The sequence below is a fragment of the Excalfactoria chinensis genome, chromosome Z (genome assembly GCF_039878825.1).
Source record: "Excalfactoria chinensis isolate bCotChi1 chromosome Z, bCotChi1.hap2, whole genome shotgun sequence".
Classification (NCBI taxonomy): domain Eukaryota; kingdom Metazoa; phylum Chordata; class Aves; order Galliformes; family Phasianidae; genus Excalfactoria; species Excalfactoria chinensis.
The window spans coordinates 44,444,204-44,460,068 of NC_092857.1; the positions used below are offsets into that span (position 1 = coordinate 44,444,204).

General features: G+C 44.9%; 1 protein-coding gene across 1 annotated transcript in view; it reads right to left on the minus strand.

Annotated features, from left to right (window-relative positions):
• LOC140264161 (neuronal acetylcholine receptor subunit alpha-7-like) overlaps window positions 1-15,865 on the minus strand; it is a 64,714-nt gene that overhangs the window by 25,935 nt on the left and 22,914 nt on the right. The window contains exons 3-4 of the mRNA XM_072359706.1: window positions 1,734-1,778; window positions 255-364 (exon numbers count right to left, since the gene is read on the minus strand). Coding sequence (XP_072215807.1) covers window positions 255-364; window positions 1,734-1,778 — 155 coding nt within the window. The remainder of the gene's footprint in view (window positions 1-254; window positions 365-1,733; window positions 1,779-15,865) is intronic.

Consider the following 15,865-nt stretch of genomic DNA (forward strand, 5'->3'; position numbering starts at 1 on the left):
GGTATTTTTATGGAGAGTATGGATTGTTTTCACATTCACTGGGAAAAGAGGAAAAAGACATCTACAAAACTACAGAAAGCATGACTTAGAGTGACTACTAGAAAATCTATTAACTTGCATTTGTTTGCTTTTATTTTTGTTATTTTTTTCAAGAGTAGCAGACAAAACTGTGGAATATCAGTGCAGCATTGTTGTTCACCAGCATCTAGTGCTCTAGTTCCAGGCTCCCACTGCCTATTGCACACCTTGCTTACCTGTTATAGAGAAGAATATCAGGTACCCAAATCTGGTCGGATGGAAATCGCAAGTTCTGCACACCCGGGTATTCATACTGATCCCAAGACAAGTAAATATCAACCCAGTACTGTTGGAAAATACATACATCAGATTATACAAGCTGGTAAAAGTCTTTTAAGTTATTTTAGAATATTATGGGAGCAGAATGGATATTATCAGTAGTGATAGCAGTGGAATGATAATAGTTTAATGCTAGGCTTTAATTATTAAGAAAGGTTGGCATATAGAGAGAGGAATTTGCAGGTTGATGACTCAGTGTTGCTAGCTGCTGTATTTAATTTAGTGCCAAGCCACTCCACTCTGAGACATGAAGCCAGGCATCTCAGACAATTTTGGCTCAGGCACAACTTTTATGCTGAAAGTAACTTACAGAAAAACCCTATGGTAGGGCTGCAAGAGTGTTACTGGTTCTATAGCTGAAGACACTCACTGTGAAGAACAAGATACATGCAGGCTCTGCTGTGTTGATAACATAATCCCATATGTTGGTTTGGTTTAGTTATTGCAATTGGAAAAACTCATTCAAATCCCAGCAGATATCATCTGTAGAATAAACAACCTATTTAGTTTCACCCATTAACTTGACATAGTATTTAGCTGCTCAAGTCAAAGCAGAATTAGCTCAATCATTCAAGTCTCCCACAGGTTTTTCCCTGCAGAGCGGCATCTTTGCTGAACACAAGCCATTAACGAGATCAGTTTATGCTCCATAAAAATAGATCATATCTCTCACCACACACAGCCAGCAGAAGATGTGGTAGGAAGTTCCCTGCACCAAAGCCCTAAGTGAAGATAAGTTTTGCATATCCTGCATGACCAGTTCAGGTCACTCTTCAGTAGGAGCAATTTGCAGGAGAGGGAGGAAGATCAAATTTTTAAAGTAGAAGGGAAGGCAGGGTTCCAAGGAAGCTGTCCCACCAATGAGTTTGGGCACTGCAGATGGCACGCCAATCAACAGCTGAATGTAGTTCTCTGCATTTGGGGTGCATGCTAGAGTGTCCTGCACTTTCAAGGGATACCCTAGTTCCCAATTATAGACAGACATGAAGATTTCTCCATAAGCCATGAGAGCGGGACAGCCAGGTCTAATGAGGTGCCTGGCTCCTTCACTACAAGTGCCAAGCTCTACTGTTGGAAGGGAACTGAGCCTCTTGAAGAGTCTCCAGCTATGGTGGGAGCCTTGCTTTGGGCTCTCTGTTACAAGATTGTTATGCTCATTGGCCTAACAGTGTGGTTACTATTACTTCCCAATGTTTGCTCAGAGTGTGAATGCAGTCTCCTGTTGTTTTCACTGCTAATAGGAGCACTAGAAAAATGTCAGAGAACACATACAGACAAGTTAAAAGGCAGTAATCTTGCTTTCCAGCTAAGAAATCACATTCGGTAATTTGCTATTAGGAAGGTTTTTATATTCTTTATTCACACACGTTACTTACCATCTGCAGCCAAGCATTTGTAATCAACACCTGATTCTTCTCATCCTTAGAGAAGGAAAAGAGAGGAAAAAAAATGAGACTCATGGATTACAGGTGGAAGATCTCCTTTCAAAATCCACATTGGGTTAAATAAACATGAACTTTTTGGAGTAGCTTGTGAGCTCAGTGCAAAATTATTCAACTGCATAACATGACTGAGACAATAATGGCTCTTCTCTACCTTTAGAAACTACAGACCATACAGACCATAACTGATCAACATCAGAAGTTAAGAAAACAGGCAGTGGCTGCTTACTAAATACATACAATTTTCCTTTTGTCTAGTAGGGCAAAACAAGATATTTCTGGTAAAATACAACATGTGGTAACTTGAGTGAGTTTATATCACATTTACTGCCTCTGCAAAACAGTCTAAGTGCTCTTTCTTTGGAGTCCTGTCAGTCTATTGCTTAGCTCAGGCTGAATTGGAAGGACTGGCTAGTGGAAATGCTAGTACATGAGAGCAAGCCACAGACATCTGAAAGGGAACTCATGAGGTGCCCACACAGAGCATGAGATCTGTATGTTCAGACACCAGCATGTAGAGGCTACAGGGAAGCAGCTCTGACTCATGACAGAAATGAAGTAGCCTCCTTAGGGGGCTACAGGTTGCCCACCTTGCTGCAGCCAGCCTGCAGGTATAGGATCCTATGGTCTCATCACCACAGCAGATATGGAGAAGCAGGGCTGCCAAGTTCCTGTAGTGTAGAAATTCAGATCCACACCTCTACTTTGCTCAGATCTAGATACCCCCACAGGTGCCCTGCACTTACCAAGAGCTGAGAATGAGATACACAGTATTGTTGGTCCACAGTATGCCCAGTTGTTTCCAGCTTGGATTCAGCTGGATCCTCAAGCTTGGGTTTGATGCTGTAGCTTGAGTATAAGCCTGACTGATGCAACCATTTTCCAAGGAAACCACATTCCTGGCCAAAAGGCATACCAGAAAGCAGTGTTTTTCCCCTCTGCTTCATCTCAGCTCTCTTGGGCAAGCATTGGAAGGCCAAGAGCTATGGCCTGGCCCAGGTGACTCCAATGCTTTCAATGTGCTATCCCAGTCTGTCACACCCTACAGTGCACTAACTTGTTTCCCCTTTCTACAGTTAATAATCATAGATTATGCTGAGTTGGAAGGAAACTGCAAGGATCACAGAGTCCAACCCCACTGACCCCACGCAGGACCACCCAAAATCCAAACCCTATGTCTGAGTGTGGTGTCTAAATGTTCCTTGAACTCCCTTAGCTCAGGGCTGTGCCTACTGCCTTGGGCATCCTGTTTCATTCCCACCACCTTCTGGCACAGACCTTTTTCCCTGACCTCCACCCACCCCTCCCCTGCTGCAGCTCCATGCTGTTCTCTTGGGCCCTGTCACTGTCACACACAGCAGAGCTCAGCATTGCCCTCTGCTCCCTGTGAGGAGCTGCAGCTGCCATGAGGGCTCCCCTCAGCTCCTCTGCTCTGTGCTGAGTCCATCCAGGGATCGAAGCTGCTTTTCATATATCCTGCCCTCTAGATCCTTCATCACCTTTTGTAACCCTCCTTTGGACACTCTCTTACAAGTTTAGGTCCTTTTTGTTCTGTGGCATCCAGTGCTGGAGGTGAGGCCACACAGTAGAAAGCAGAGGGGGCAGCCCTTCCCCCCATCCGGTTGCAGGGCTGGTCCTGCTGCACCATAGGGTGCAGAATCTGGCACTTGCTCTACTTAAAATTTATACAGTTGTTTATTGCCCAGCCCTCTAATTTGTCAAAATCTCTCCGCAAGGCCTCTCTACCCTCAAAAGAGTTAATGTCATCTCTAAACTTCCTTACTATACCTTACAGTCCCATACCCAAGTCATTGGATTAAAGAGAACTGACCCTAAAATTGAGTCCTGTTGAGCCCCATTAGTGACTGGTAGCCAGCTTGACGTAATTGCATTTACTACAATTCTTTGAGCCCAATCTGCCAGCCAATCGTTCACCCACTCCTTTTTGCCTACCTTTACCTTGGGCATTTTTCTCAGAAGGATAGTGTAAGAAGCAGTATCAAAAGCTTTGCTGAAATCCAAAAAGTTTACATCAGCTGGCTTTCCCTGGTCAACTGAGTGAGTAACTTTGTTGTAAAAGGAGATTAAGTTCATTAAACAGGATGCTGGAAATGTGAAGTATGCTTTGGGTTCCTGAGATACTACTCCTCTTCAAGTTGTGCCCAGGCAGCTTCAGTTTGGATATTAGGAAAGATATCTTCTGTGGAAGAGTGGTCAAGCACTGGAATGAGCTGCCCACAGAAGTGGTTGAGCCACCATCCCCGGAGGTGCTCAAGAAACATTTAGACGTGATACCAAGGGTTTAGTGGGGAAATACTAGTGGCGCACAAATGGTTCAACTAGATGACCTTATATGTCTTTTCCAACCTTGGTGATTCTATGATTCTATAAATTTATTTGTATTCAATTTTCTGTTTGTTTTTGTTTCTCCTGCTCTTCCAAAGCCAAGATATCAAACACAGAACTTACACAGAGACCAGAGAAATTAGCTGCATTACAAGGAAGACATGGAAATCTCTAATGGAAAGAGAGATGTTCCAGCATTAGCAAAGCTGCTGTGAAACTGCAGGAAATCACCAGTGGGATGCAATAGGAAACACTCATGATCACGGTTCAGTAAGAACAGACAGACAGAGAACTTCACCAAGATGCAAGATGATGTGGTGGCCTAGTCAACTGCTAAAGGAAATCTATTGGTTTTGGTTTTCATTTAATTGAGTCCAAAAATGTCTGGTCTCCATAATCATAAGGTAAACCACAGTCCTTAAGCAGCCTGGGGATTTTGGATCATGCTGATACTTAACTATAATATTTTGGCAATACCTAGTGGTTAACACAGGCAGTGAAACCACCTTATTCACTTTAGAAAAAAATACGTCTGCTAACATCAAGCTACTTTCTGTCCTTCTTTCCCACTCCTGCCCCAGAGATGCAAAGAAACTAGTGAAGAAGCATCAGAAAAGATGCAAGCTACTCAGAAGCAGACCGTCTCACATTAAGCTGCATCTATAGATGTGTTTTCTCCAGTGACACCTCTGAGTTTACCTCCTGTGTGTCCCACACATAAGCCATTTTGTGGCTGCAGGCTTGCAAGGCACATGGAGAAGCCTTTTTCTGTTTTTCTCTGGGGCAAAAGATACTCGATTACCGGCACTGCTGAATCCCTGGCATAAACTTATTTGTTTGAATCATGTTTCCCTACCCTCTTACTTGTCCTGTTGGAAATGCAGAAACATCCCATCCTAGAGAGGATGAAATAATTGATCTGTAGGACATCCAAAGGCTTTGGCACCGTGGGCAGAGATATCTTCTGCCAGATGTCCCAGGAAAAGGAAACTTCAAACATGACACAGGCCTTTGCCATAATCATCCATGCACAACTGTACATCACCTCCGCTGCCAATCCCCTTGCCTCTCCTTGAGATCACTCTAACCTGCTTCTGCTGCTGAAAGATATCACACACAAATCAGCTTAGGTTTTTATATCCTGTTGTACTGGTAATAAATTGATTCAGCAGAGCTATTTGTTTTGACAGATGCTGGAAACAACAGCAACTCAAGAACAATGAGGATATGTCCAAAGATTCTCAGAGGATCTTTTTTCTTGACTGATACCCTCTTAGACATTCCTGTGTCTTCTGGGCATGGTGAATATAATCATAGAATCATAGAATCATAGAATTACCCAGGTTGGAAAAGACCTTGAAGATCATCAAGTCCAACCGCAGCCTAACCAGTACCCCATCTCTAAAAACCCACTGCTAAATCATATCCCTGAGTACCACATCCAAACAGCTCTTAAACACATCCAGGGATGGCGATTCAACCACCTCTCTGGGGAGCCTATTCCAGTACCTAACCACCCTTTCTGTAAAGAAGTTCTTCCTAATATCCAACTTAAACTTGCCCTGGCACAACTTGAGGCCATTTCCCCTCGTCCTGTCACTTGTCACTAGTGAGAAGAGAACTGCCCCACTCACTGTAAGAACCTTTCAGGTACTGGAAGAGGGCAATAAAGTCTCCCCTCAGCTTCCTTTTCCCCAGACTAAACAGCCCCAGCTTCCTTAGCCTCTCCTTGTAGGGCTGATTCTCCAAGCCCTTCACGAGCCTCGTTGCCCTTCTCTGGACCTGCTCCAGTACTTCCATATCTTTCTTGTGCTGAGGTGCCCAAAACTGGACACAGTACTCGAGGTGAGGCCTCACCAATGCCAAGTACAGGGGCAGGATGACTTCCTTAGTCCTGCTCACCACACCATTCTTGATACAAGCCAGGATGCCATTGGCCCTCTTGGCCACCCGGGCACACTGTCGGCTCATGTTCAGCCGTGCATCAATCAGTACCCCCAGGTCCATTTCCTCCACACAGTCCTCCAGCCACTCCGCCCCAAGCCTATAGCGCTGCCTGGGGTTGTTGTGGCCGAAGTGCAGGACTCGGCATTTGGCCTTGTTAAACCTCATCCCATTGGCTTCAGCCCACCTCTCCAGCCTGTCTAGATCCCTCTGTAGGGCCTCGCTACCCCCAGGCAGATCCACACTCCCAGCAAATTTAGTGTCATCTGCGAACTTACTGAGGGTGCACTCAATGCCCTCATCCAGGTCATCAATAAAGATATTTGTGTGTGCCCCCGGTGGCGCAGTGGTATAAAGTGCTGCTTGCAACACTGGAGGCCTGGGGTTCGAATCCCCTCTGTGGCGCAAGTGGTAGAAATGCTGCTCTGCTACACAGAGAGGCTTGAATTCCGGGAGTTGGACTCGATGATCTCTAAGGTCCCTTCCAACTCGCACAATACTGTGATACTGTGATATTGAAGAGGACAGGCCCCAGCACCGATCTCTGGGGAACACCACTCCTGACCAGTTGCTAGCTGGATTTAACTCCATTTACCACCACTCTCTGAGCCCGGCCCTCCAGCCAGCTCCTTACCCAGCCGAGAGTGTACCCATCCAAGCCACGGGCTGACAGCTTCTGCAGGAGAATACTGTGGGAGACAGTGTCAAAGGCTTTGCTGAAGTCTAGGTAGACCACATCAACAGCCTTTCGCTCATCCAGCAGATGGGTCACTAGATCATAGAAGGAGATCAGCTTGGTCAAACAGGACCTGCCCTTCATGAACCCATGCTGGCTAGGCCTGATCACCCGGCCATCCCTCACACGCTTCATGATCTCCCTCAAGACTATCTGTTCCATAACCTTCCCTGGAACCGAGGTCAGGCTAACAGGCCTGTAGTTCCCCGGATCCTCCTTACAACCTTTCTTGTAAATGGGAGTCACATTGGCAAGCCTCCAGTCTTCTGGGATCTCACCAGTCAACAATAATGATTGTCTGAGTTGCTTATTAATACCTAGCTATATTTTGTGTGGCTAATGAATCAATAATTGCTTTATAATTCCAACTGCCAGTGCATGAAATCAACCAGGGGTCAGGAAACTAGAATGACTGAGTGGAAATCTGTTGGAGGATTCAAGCTAAGGGATTAAAAGGAAATCTATAGGCAGTAGAAGCAGGGACACATGGCCTGGGAAGAGTTTAAGTATGCTGTCTAGATGCAAATGAACCTGGAAAAGGATGTGGAAAAACAATGAAAATGGATATTAGCCAGAAAAAAAGTTCAAGGAGTATGTGTCCCCTTTGAAAACTGAGAAAGGAGAACTGGCAACAACAGATATGGAGGAAGATGAGGTACTCAGCAGGTTCTTTGCCTCAGTCTTCACTGGCAAACAGGCTTCCCACGTGTCTCACGTCCCTGAACCTCTAAGCAGGGTCTGGATGAGCCCTCCCACTGAAAGTGAAGAGTAAGTTCAAGGTCATATGATAAAGCTGAATATGTACAAGTCTGTGTGGTCCAATGACATGCATCCCAGGGTCCTGAAGGAACAGGATGATGTAGTTGCCAAGCCATTCTCCATTATATTCAAAAAGCCATGGCTGTCAGGCAAACCAGAGAGTGGAAAAAGGGAAACATCACAAAGACCCGAGGGACTACAGGCTAGAGATCCTCATGCCTGTGGCTGGGAAGATCATGGAGCAGATCCTGCTGGAAGATATGTTAAGGCACATATGAGACAATGAGATGATTCGTGACAGCCTGACCAATTTAAGCAAGGCAACATGTCATGCCTGACCAACCTGGTTGCCTTCTACAAGGGAGTTAATGCACTGATGTACAAAGGAAGGGCAACAGATATCATCTAGCTGGACTTCTGCAGGGCTTTGGATATCCTGAACTAACTCTAAACTGGGGTTGGAGCAACCCCTGATATGTGTACAGACTTGAAGAAGAGCTCCATGTGAGCAGTAGAGAAGGACTTGGGGGTCCTCATGGGTGAAAAGCTGGCCAACAGTGTACACTTGCAGACTGAAAGGCCAACTGCATCTTGGGCTGCATTATAAGACAGGTGGCTGGAAAGGAGAAGCAGGGAGTTGTCTCCCTCTGCTGGCTGTGTTCTTATGAGGCCCCATCTAGAGCAATGAAAACAAACTTGGGTCCCCCAGCATATCAAAGTGCTGAGGTGGTACTGGAGGGTGGATCTATTGGGCAGCAACCCTGCCCATGGTGGGGGGGAGCTGGAACTGGATGAGCTTTAAAGTCCCTTCCAATACAAGTCATTCTATGATTCTTTGATTTTAAATTCTATTCTGCATACATCCTCCTTGAAAAGTCTTTCTGTATACTTCTAAGACAAAGCTGAGCAGAGTGATCAAAATGATAGGCTGTTGCAACCAGGAGGCTCTTTTCCCTAACCTGTGTAATATGAAAGATTTTCCCCATGTATGTTACAGCACACCACGAGGAGGGGAAGAGCAGATCTTGCCTTTTGTGTTGGTTGCCTGAAAGCCACAGAGGATGCAGTAATATGCAGTGGATCTGAAAGGCTTGAAAATTTCATCCATGTGGAGACATCTCTGTTAAGAAGCTTTTAACTTTTGACTTTGATTCACAAGGAAATTCTTTTACCTGATATTGCAAGTTTTTACTTAATAGATTCCATATCTCCAAAGAAAATCATCTAGAGTTGACTTCTGTATTTTACAGAACTGTTTGTTGCCCTACTTGCTCACCTGCCACACTTTCATGAGGTCCTTATTCAGATGATGATGACTTTGGTAAGTAGCTTTGACTTCAAGCAGTTCATTATCCACTGCATATCATATTGGTATTTCGGTTAGCCTTAAACGCATTATCTTGGGTACATTTTGCCTACTTCTCATAAGGCTACTGTGACAATTATGTTTGTCCTACTTGTCAGGTTTATTTTATAGTCAAAGAGAAACTTGCCTACTAGAGTTTGTGCATGTTTATCTTGAATATAACTGTGTCCTGCATGGTCTTCTTTTCTTGCTTTTTGATAATTACAGTCAGGAAGAGTCTAACCAGAGCTTTGGATTACTTATGTCTCTTTCAGCCTTGGGGGAGACAAGTGTCACTTCAGGCTGTTTCCATGGCCATTCAGAATCTACTCTCAACCTTGCCTTCAGGCTTCTGCGTTTTCAAAGGCTTTATGGAAAGCAAATCCCAGAAAATACTGTATGTGTGTTCAGCAAAAGATGCGAACTCACAGGTCCTTCTTATCACAGGGCAGAACAAAAAGGTTTCTAAACAAGCATCCAAGTTTGCAAAAATAAATAAATAAATAAATAAAATTTAAAAATTTTAAAAATGCAGCAGCCTGTTCCAAAGGAGCACAAGGGCATCATTTTACACTGGGCAGACATATATTGAAATTCAGTTTCCCACTTGTCCAGATGTAGCCCTCTTGCTAAGACCCTTCTAGGAAAGGACTTTGAGGAGCCAGGCCATGCAAAGAGTACACCCTCAGGCTGCCCAGGAGGTGAGGGCTGTGGAACTCCATGTCCATACCTCAGCACAAGGGGCTCTTAGGGAGAAGGTGTTTATTGAGCTTTCTGGGATGGTTACCCAGCCTTTCCAGAGCTCTGGAAGAATCAGGAGCTGTGGACTGTGTACACATCTGAGATACTTAAGTAAGGGAGGGACTATGTTATTCTACTACAAAGATACTTCCAGATAATCATGAAAGTTCATATTCCTTATATTGCCTCAGGTGGTCACTGTCAGGTACTGTCTGGCCTAGATAAAAGCTAATTCTCGAACTTGGGAAGCACTGGAAACAGCTCTTTCATATGTGTCGTGTATTTGTGCAAAGGAATTTAAGATAAGTCATGAAAGTTCCTTTTCTCCCAGGAGGAAACTTGAATAACCCAGCAGTTTGCCTTTTTCTGTGCATGGTCCATGCCTCACTTGGCACTGTCAGACCTGGAGATGACCTTCTGTTTCTGACAGTCTCCCAGCACTCGGCTCTCCTACAGCAAAGAAATGAAAGCAGCCCTGCCAAGATCCCAGGTGAGGCAGGAGATGACAAGCCCCCAGAGATGCCTTCCAGTACTCCTCTGGGTATTCTCCTGGGCTGCAAATGCTTATTTGAGGCAAATCAGTTTGCTCCTGGTATTTAAAAAATACTTGAAAAATGAGTTCTGTGGTCACTGGCCAGTACAGCATTGTCCTGTAAATCCCTCCTTTCTTTATCTGGGTCATATTTCCTGTCTTCAGCTGCAGCCCAGTTGGTCCTCTGTTCTGGACATCTGATTATTCCTTCAGCCTCAGAGGTTTGTGTTGGAACACGTGCTAGGACATGTGAATGTTTTAGTTTGGTTTTGTTTTCACTGCTGTCAACTCAAAGCTTACAGTATGTGTAAGTTTTCTTTTCTTTTGCACCAGTGCCTGTCAGTAAACTCTCCCTCAGACCAGCATCCAGACAAAATATGATTGCCCTCAGCCATACTATTATCTAGGTCATAACACATGGACACCTGGTTCAGTAGTCACATCATACTGATGTGTCATCTCCGTAACAAGGCCTTTGTTAAAAGGTGACTGACTGACATCATTAATCCTTGCCCTCTCACAGAGCACAATGATTCTACCATTGATTTATTGCAAGATATTGAACAGAAAAATCCCAAATTGAACAGATAATTCTTAAAGGTGGCAGAAGTCTTTATTTTTTAAATACTGCTTATGTTCCTGAATTTGTAGGAGGAATCTGGCCAAGAAAGAATTCCACTGACTTGGGGAGTTGGGAAGTTTTTTAGCAGAGGTATTATTCTCTACCCCAGATTTTGATCAAGACAATCAAAAGTGTGTGTGCCTCCGGTGGCGCAGTGGTATAAGTTGCTGCTTGCAACACCAGAGGCCCGGGGTTCGAATCCCCCCTGTGGCGTAAGTGGCAGAAATGCTGCTCTGCTACACAGAGGCCTCGAATCCCGGGAGTTGGACTCGATGATCTCTAAGGTCCCTTCCAACTCGCACGATACTGTGATACTGTGTGATACTGTGAAAAGGAAATGGGATGGCTTTCAAAAGCTTGTAGGCTCTGCCTTTATCTGCAGCTGGCATCCCTTTAGACTGCTGAAATACCCATCTGCCCAAAACCTTGAGATGATTAATCAAAACAGTTTTAATGCATTGAATGCATGAAAACACTCAAAATCTGCCAGCTTGAGGAAAATGCACATTCCCCTCAAAACACTCCTTTGTAACACAGTCACCATCTTTAGCTCTGCATTTCCACCAGGGATGAGTGAGAGCCTGCATTCTTTCCTCATGTCTGCACCAGCAGAGGTGACTCTACTGTTGTCACCACTGCTGAAATGCACCACCCATTGCCTCACTGTGCTCACATCCACTGTCTGATCTCCATAAACATTCAGCCAGTGTCAGCAAATGTCAATGGCTGCCTTTTTTTTCCACATAAGGAATTCAGTGTCACACCTTTGCTTCATCTGCACTCCCATGTCAGACATCATTTTGTCAGACAGCAACAAAATGTAAATGAATATCTGCAGGTTACAAGAGGGTTCAGCTTCTACTGATATACCACCAACATCCGCCTCTGATGTAACAGGCCAACATAATAAAATAGGAGGCATTACCTTTAGAGCAGCCCTTGTATTTAAGAGCTCATATTTGAACACTCCCTCCCTCCTTCTTTTCTAATTTTATTGCTGCGGGCTTTTACTTCTATGAAAGATCAGATGTTATTTCTTGTAACTATATTTCACCAAAGGCTGAGACAGATTTCTGTCTCTCTTCACTGGTTTCTCCTTGAGGCAACAGCTTTCCTGATCCCTTCTACTGCCTTAGCAAGGAACATGTCCTTCCCCTGTGTCATGGTTTTGACCCTGGAGCAACCAGCCCAGACTGCCTTTGGCCTTTGAACTGGGTGGCAGTGTGGAGCTGTACAGTCTTGTGGCCTCTAACCATGCTTCTGCTGTTTGTTTTTTTCCCCTGAAGAAGAGGTGTGTGATACTTGTCTCAGAAGGGAGTAAACACTGAGGAGCTGTGGCTCACACTGTTGGTGACTGAAGCCCACAGACCCGTGCAATACTGGCTTTCTTTCCCATTGTTACAAATCCATACTGCTGCTGTGGTGAAGAAAGGCCATGTAATGCAAACGTGCTTGCATCATACACACAGAATGGCCTTCAGCTACAGACTGTGGCTGTAGGTGCATCCCTTGGGAAACTTAATTTTTTCTTCAATGTAGCCACTCAGCAGTGCCTGAAGACCAGAACAATTGGGAAGAGTGCCATGCAATAGTCTCCAACATTGTTTTTGACTGTGTTTGGTCTCAAACCCTTCAGCAGAGACCTGCACATTCCAGGGACCACATCCCCATGCCAGGAGGAGCTTTGTTTCACTGTTTCACAGATGTTTCCACAGGGGTCTGTACTGGGATCAATGATCTTTAACACCTTCATCACTGATGTTGACAGTGGGAGCAAGTGCACCCTCAGCGAGTTTGTGGATGATACAAAGCTGTGTGGTGCAGTCAACATACCTTAGGGATGGGATGCCAACCAGAGAGATCCAAACAAGCTTGAGCAGCGGACTCAGGAGAACTTTATGAGATTCAGCAAACCCAAATGCAAGGTCTGTACCTGAATTGTGGCAACCCACACCGGCAGTACAAGCTGGGGAATGTAAGGATGGAGCACAGGCAGCTGGACATGAGTCAACCATGTGCCAACTATATCCTGGACTGAATCAAAAATGGCATGGATAGCAGGTTAAGGGAGGCAATCCTGCCCCTAACTGCTCTGTGCTGGTGAGGGCTCACCTACAGTACTGCATCCAGATGTGGAGTCTTCAGTATAGGAGAGATATGGACTTGTTGGAACACATCCAGAGGGCCACAAAAATGATCCAATGAATGGATACCTCTCCTATAAGGACAGGCTGAGACAGCTGGGGCTCTTTAGCCAGGACAAGAGAAGTCTTCAGGAAGAACCAATAGCAGCTTTTCAGTATCTGAAGGGGGCTATAAGAAGGAAGAGGACAGACTATTTCGCAGGGTCTGTAATGACAGGACAAGGGGAAATTGTTTCAAACTAAAAGAGATGAGTTTTATTTTGGCCATAAGGAAGAAGTTTTTTATAGCAAGGGTGGTGAGGCATTGTCTCCATCTCTGGAGACATTCAAGCTCAGGCTGGATGGAGCTCTGAGCACCAGATTGAGCTGAGAGTGTCCCTGTTCACTGCAGAGCAGTTGGTCTACATAACTTTTAAGGGTCCTTTCCCAATCAAACAATTCCACGATTTTTTCTCCTTCAGAAGCCCCAAGAATCCCAAGAGGACAACAGGTCTCATGTGTCTTTCCAGCACAAAATTGCTCTCTAATTGACAGCTTGGACGAACTGACATGTATGCCCAGCTCCTGGGGGTGTTATGTCACTGCCTAAAAGCAGCCACTGAAATCCCAAGCCATTCACATACAGCATGTAGGTGTTTTGCGTATCCTCCAGGGTGGGTTTCTCATCCTGGAATAGCCTTCCACATATTTTGTGCTCTGTTGGCATATGTTCCAATAAACAGAACTAGACAGGAATTGTTATTCCAAGCTATTCATTATTCATTGCCTTTTTCATCATTTGAAGTCACAGGGAAAGCAGCAAGAGAAGGGCAGAGAAAGGTCCCCAGTAGGCCAGTCCTGAATACTCATCAAGGTCTCACTCCCAGGCTGCATGTAAGGTTGCCTTTACATTTTCTTCCTCTATTTACATGCTGCTATGACAGTCATAAGCCTGTTCTGAAATATAAGTAAGCACTTAAAGCCTTTGGTCAGGGAAGGGAAATGGGGAGAAAAGGTTTTTACATAGGATCAGTGACAGTCTCTCTGGAGTTAGAAAATACAGTGTTAAATTACAAGCCTATCAAACACTGGAACACTAAGAAACACTGAGTCCATGGACATGACGACAGCCTTGGTTAAAATTCCTTATTGTAAACTGTTTCTTTGGAAAGGTGACTATTTTCATTGCCCCCATTGCATGACAGTTTCCACAGCCCGTGGTGAAGCATAGCCAGGAGAAGTCTGATTTCTGTGGACCCTGCTGTCCTTACAGAAGGGAGATGTGGAAAGTGCCATAAATCAAGCAGCTAGTTGCTTCTGCAGAGGATGAGTTTATTTCCCTGTGACTGCTATCTATTTCAGTAATAATCAGGCAAATTTCAAGCCAAATAAATGTTGATCCTTAGCAGCTTGTAGACTCACAATCACAAGCGCTAAGGGACACTTTAAAATCCTTGTTGGCTCAAATTATTTACAGAAGATTAGAGAGTACCCAATGGCTAAATATTGAAATTCCCACCTCTTCAAACAGAATAGCACAGGTTTTTTCACCAGACGGGCAGAAGACTGTTTAGTTACTGTGAAACAGCTGGATCAACATCACAGAAAAACCCACAAGGAAATCTGTCGGTATCTTGTTACACCAAGCAGAGCTTGTAGACCCATGCTGAAAAACAGAGCAATTGTGCAATGGAACTGCTGCTTACAAGATGAGCTCCATCCACTGGCTTTGCACTGAGCTAGGCAGAAGGCAATGAAAAAAGCACTAAGGCAAAAGGCAGGCTATTAAGCCTTCGTGATAATACTTAAAGCAAGCATGTGGGCAAAGACCTATCAGACAGGATGCCGTAATTCCCACGGTGCCAAACTTCACTATGCTAGCAAATTCAAATGTATAATTGGCTTAGTAAGACTAGCATTTTGAAAATGCCTGGCACTTAGAAGGCAGCCAAAATACTCATTCTTGACTCAATTAGCCCTGGCATTCCCATTGTTGAGACTTCATCCATGTTAATAAATAGCACGATTTATTTAAGTTTTCTTCTCAGAGTTCAAAATTAGCCACAGTAAGTGAGCTATATGACTGGGATTTAACTTTAATGAATCTATTGGTCTATCAATGTTTCTGTAATTTTCCCGCTTGGAATTTTAATGTCTATTTTTCATGACGCTAATTACAGATTTTCATCTTTTATAATGATGTCCAAATCTCTTTCTCAGTAACACCAATTGCTTCAGTCTCCCTGCGGTGGCAGGGAGAATTTAGCAAATTAGTAAATTTACTCCTGCAAAATGAGAACGTAACTTCTGGTGGAGACAAATCTTTATGGAAAAAGATGTTGTTTTGCAATGTGGGTCTGTGCAAGGATAAATGATAAATACAGCTCAGAAGGGCTATGTAGGAAGCCCACAAATAAATGGAAGGGCATTAATAGGACAGAAGATGAAAAAAGGAAGAAAGGAAGGAAGGAAGGGAGGGAGGGAGGGAAGGGAAGGGAAGGGAAGGGAAGGGAAGGGAAGGGAAGGGAAGGGAAGGGAAGGGAAGGGAAGGGAAGGGAAGGGAAGGGAAGGGAAGGGAAGGGAAGGGAAGGGAAGGGAAGGGAAGGGAAGGGAAGGGAAGGGAAGGGAAGGGAAGGGAAGGGAAGGGAAGGGAAGGGAAGGGAAGGGAAGGGAAGGGAAGGGAAGGGAAGGGAAGGGAAGGGAAGGGAAGGGAAGGGAAGGGAAGGGAAGGGAAGGGAAGGGAAGGGAAGGGAAGGGAAGGGAAGGGAAGGGAAGGGAAGGGAAGGGAAGGGAAGGGAAGGGAAGGGAAGGGAAGGGAAGGGAAGGGAAGGGAAGGGAAGGGAAGGGAAGGGAAGGGAAGGGAAGGGAAGGGAAGGGAAGGGAAGGGAAGGGAAGGGAAGGGAAGGGAAGGGAAGGGA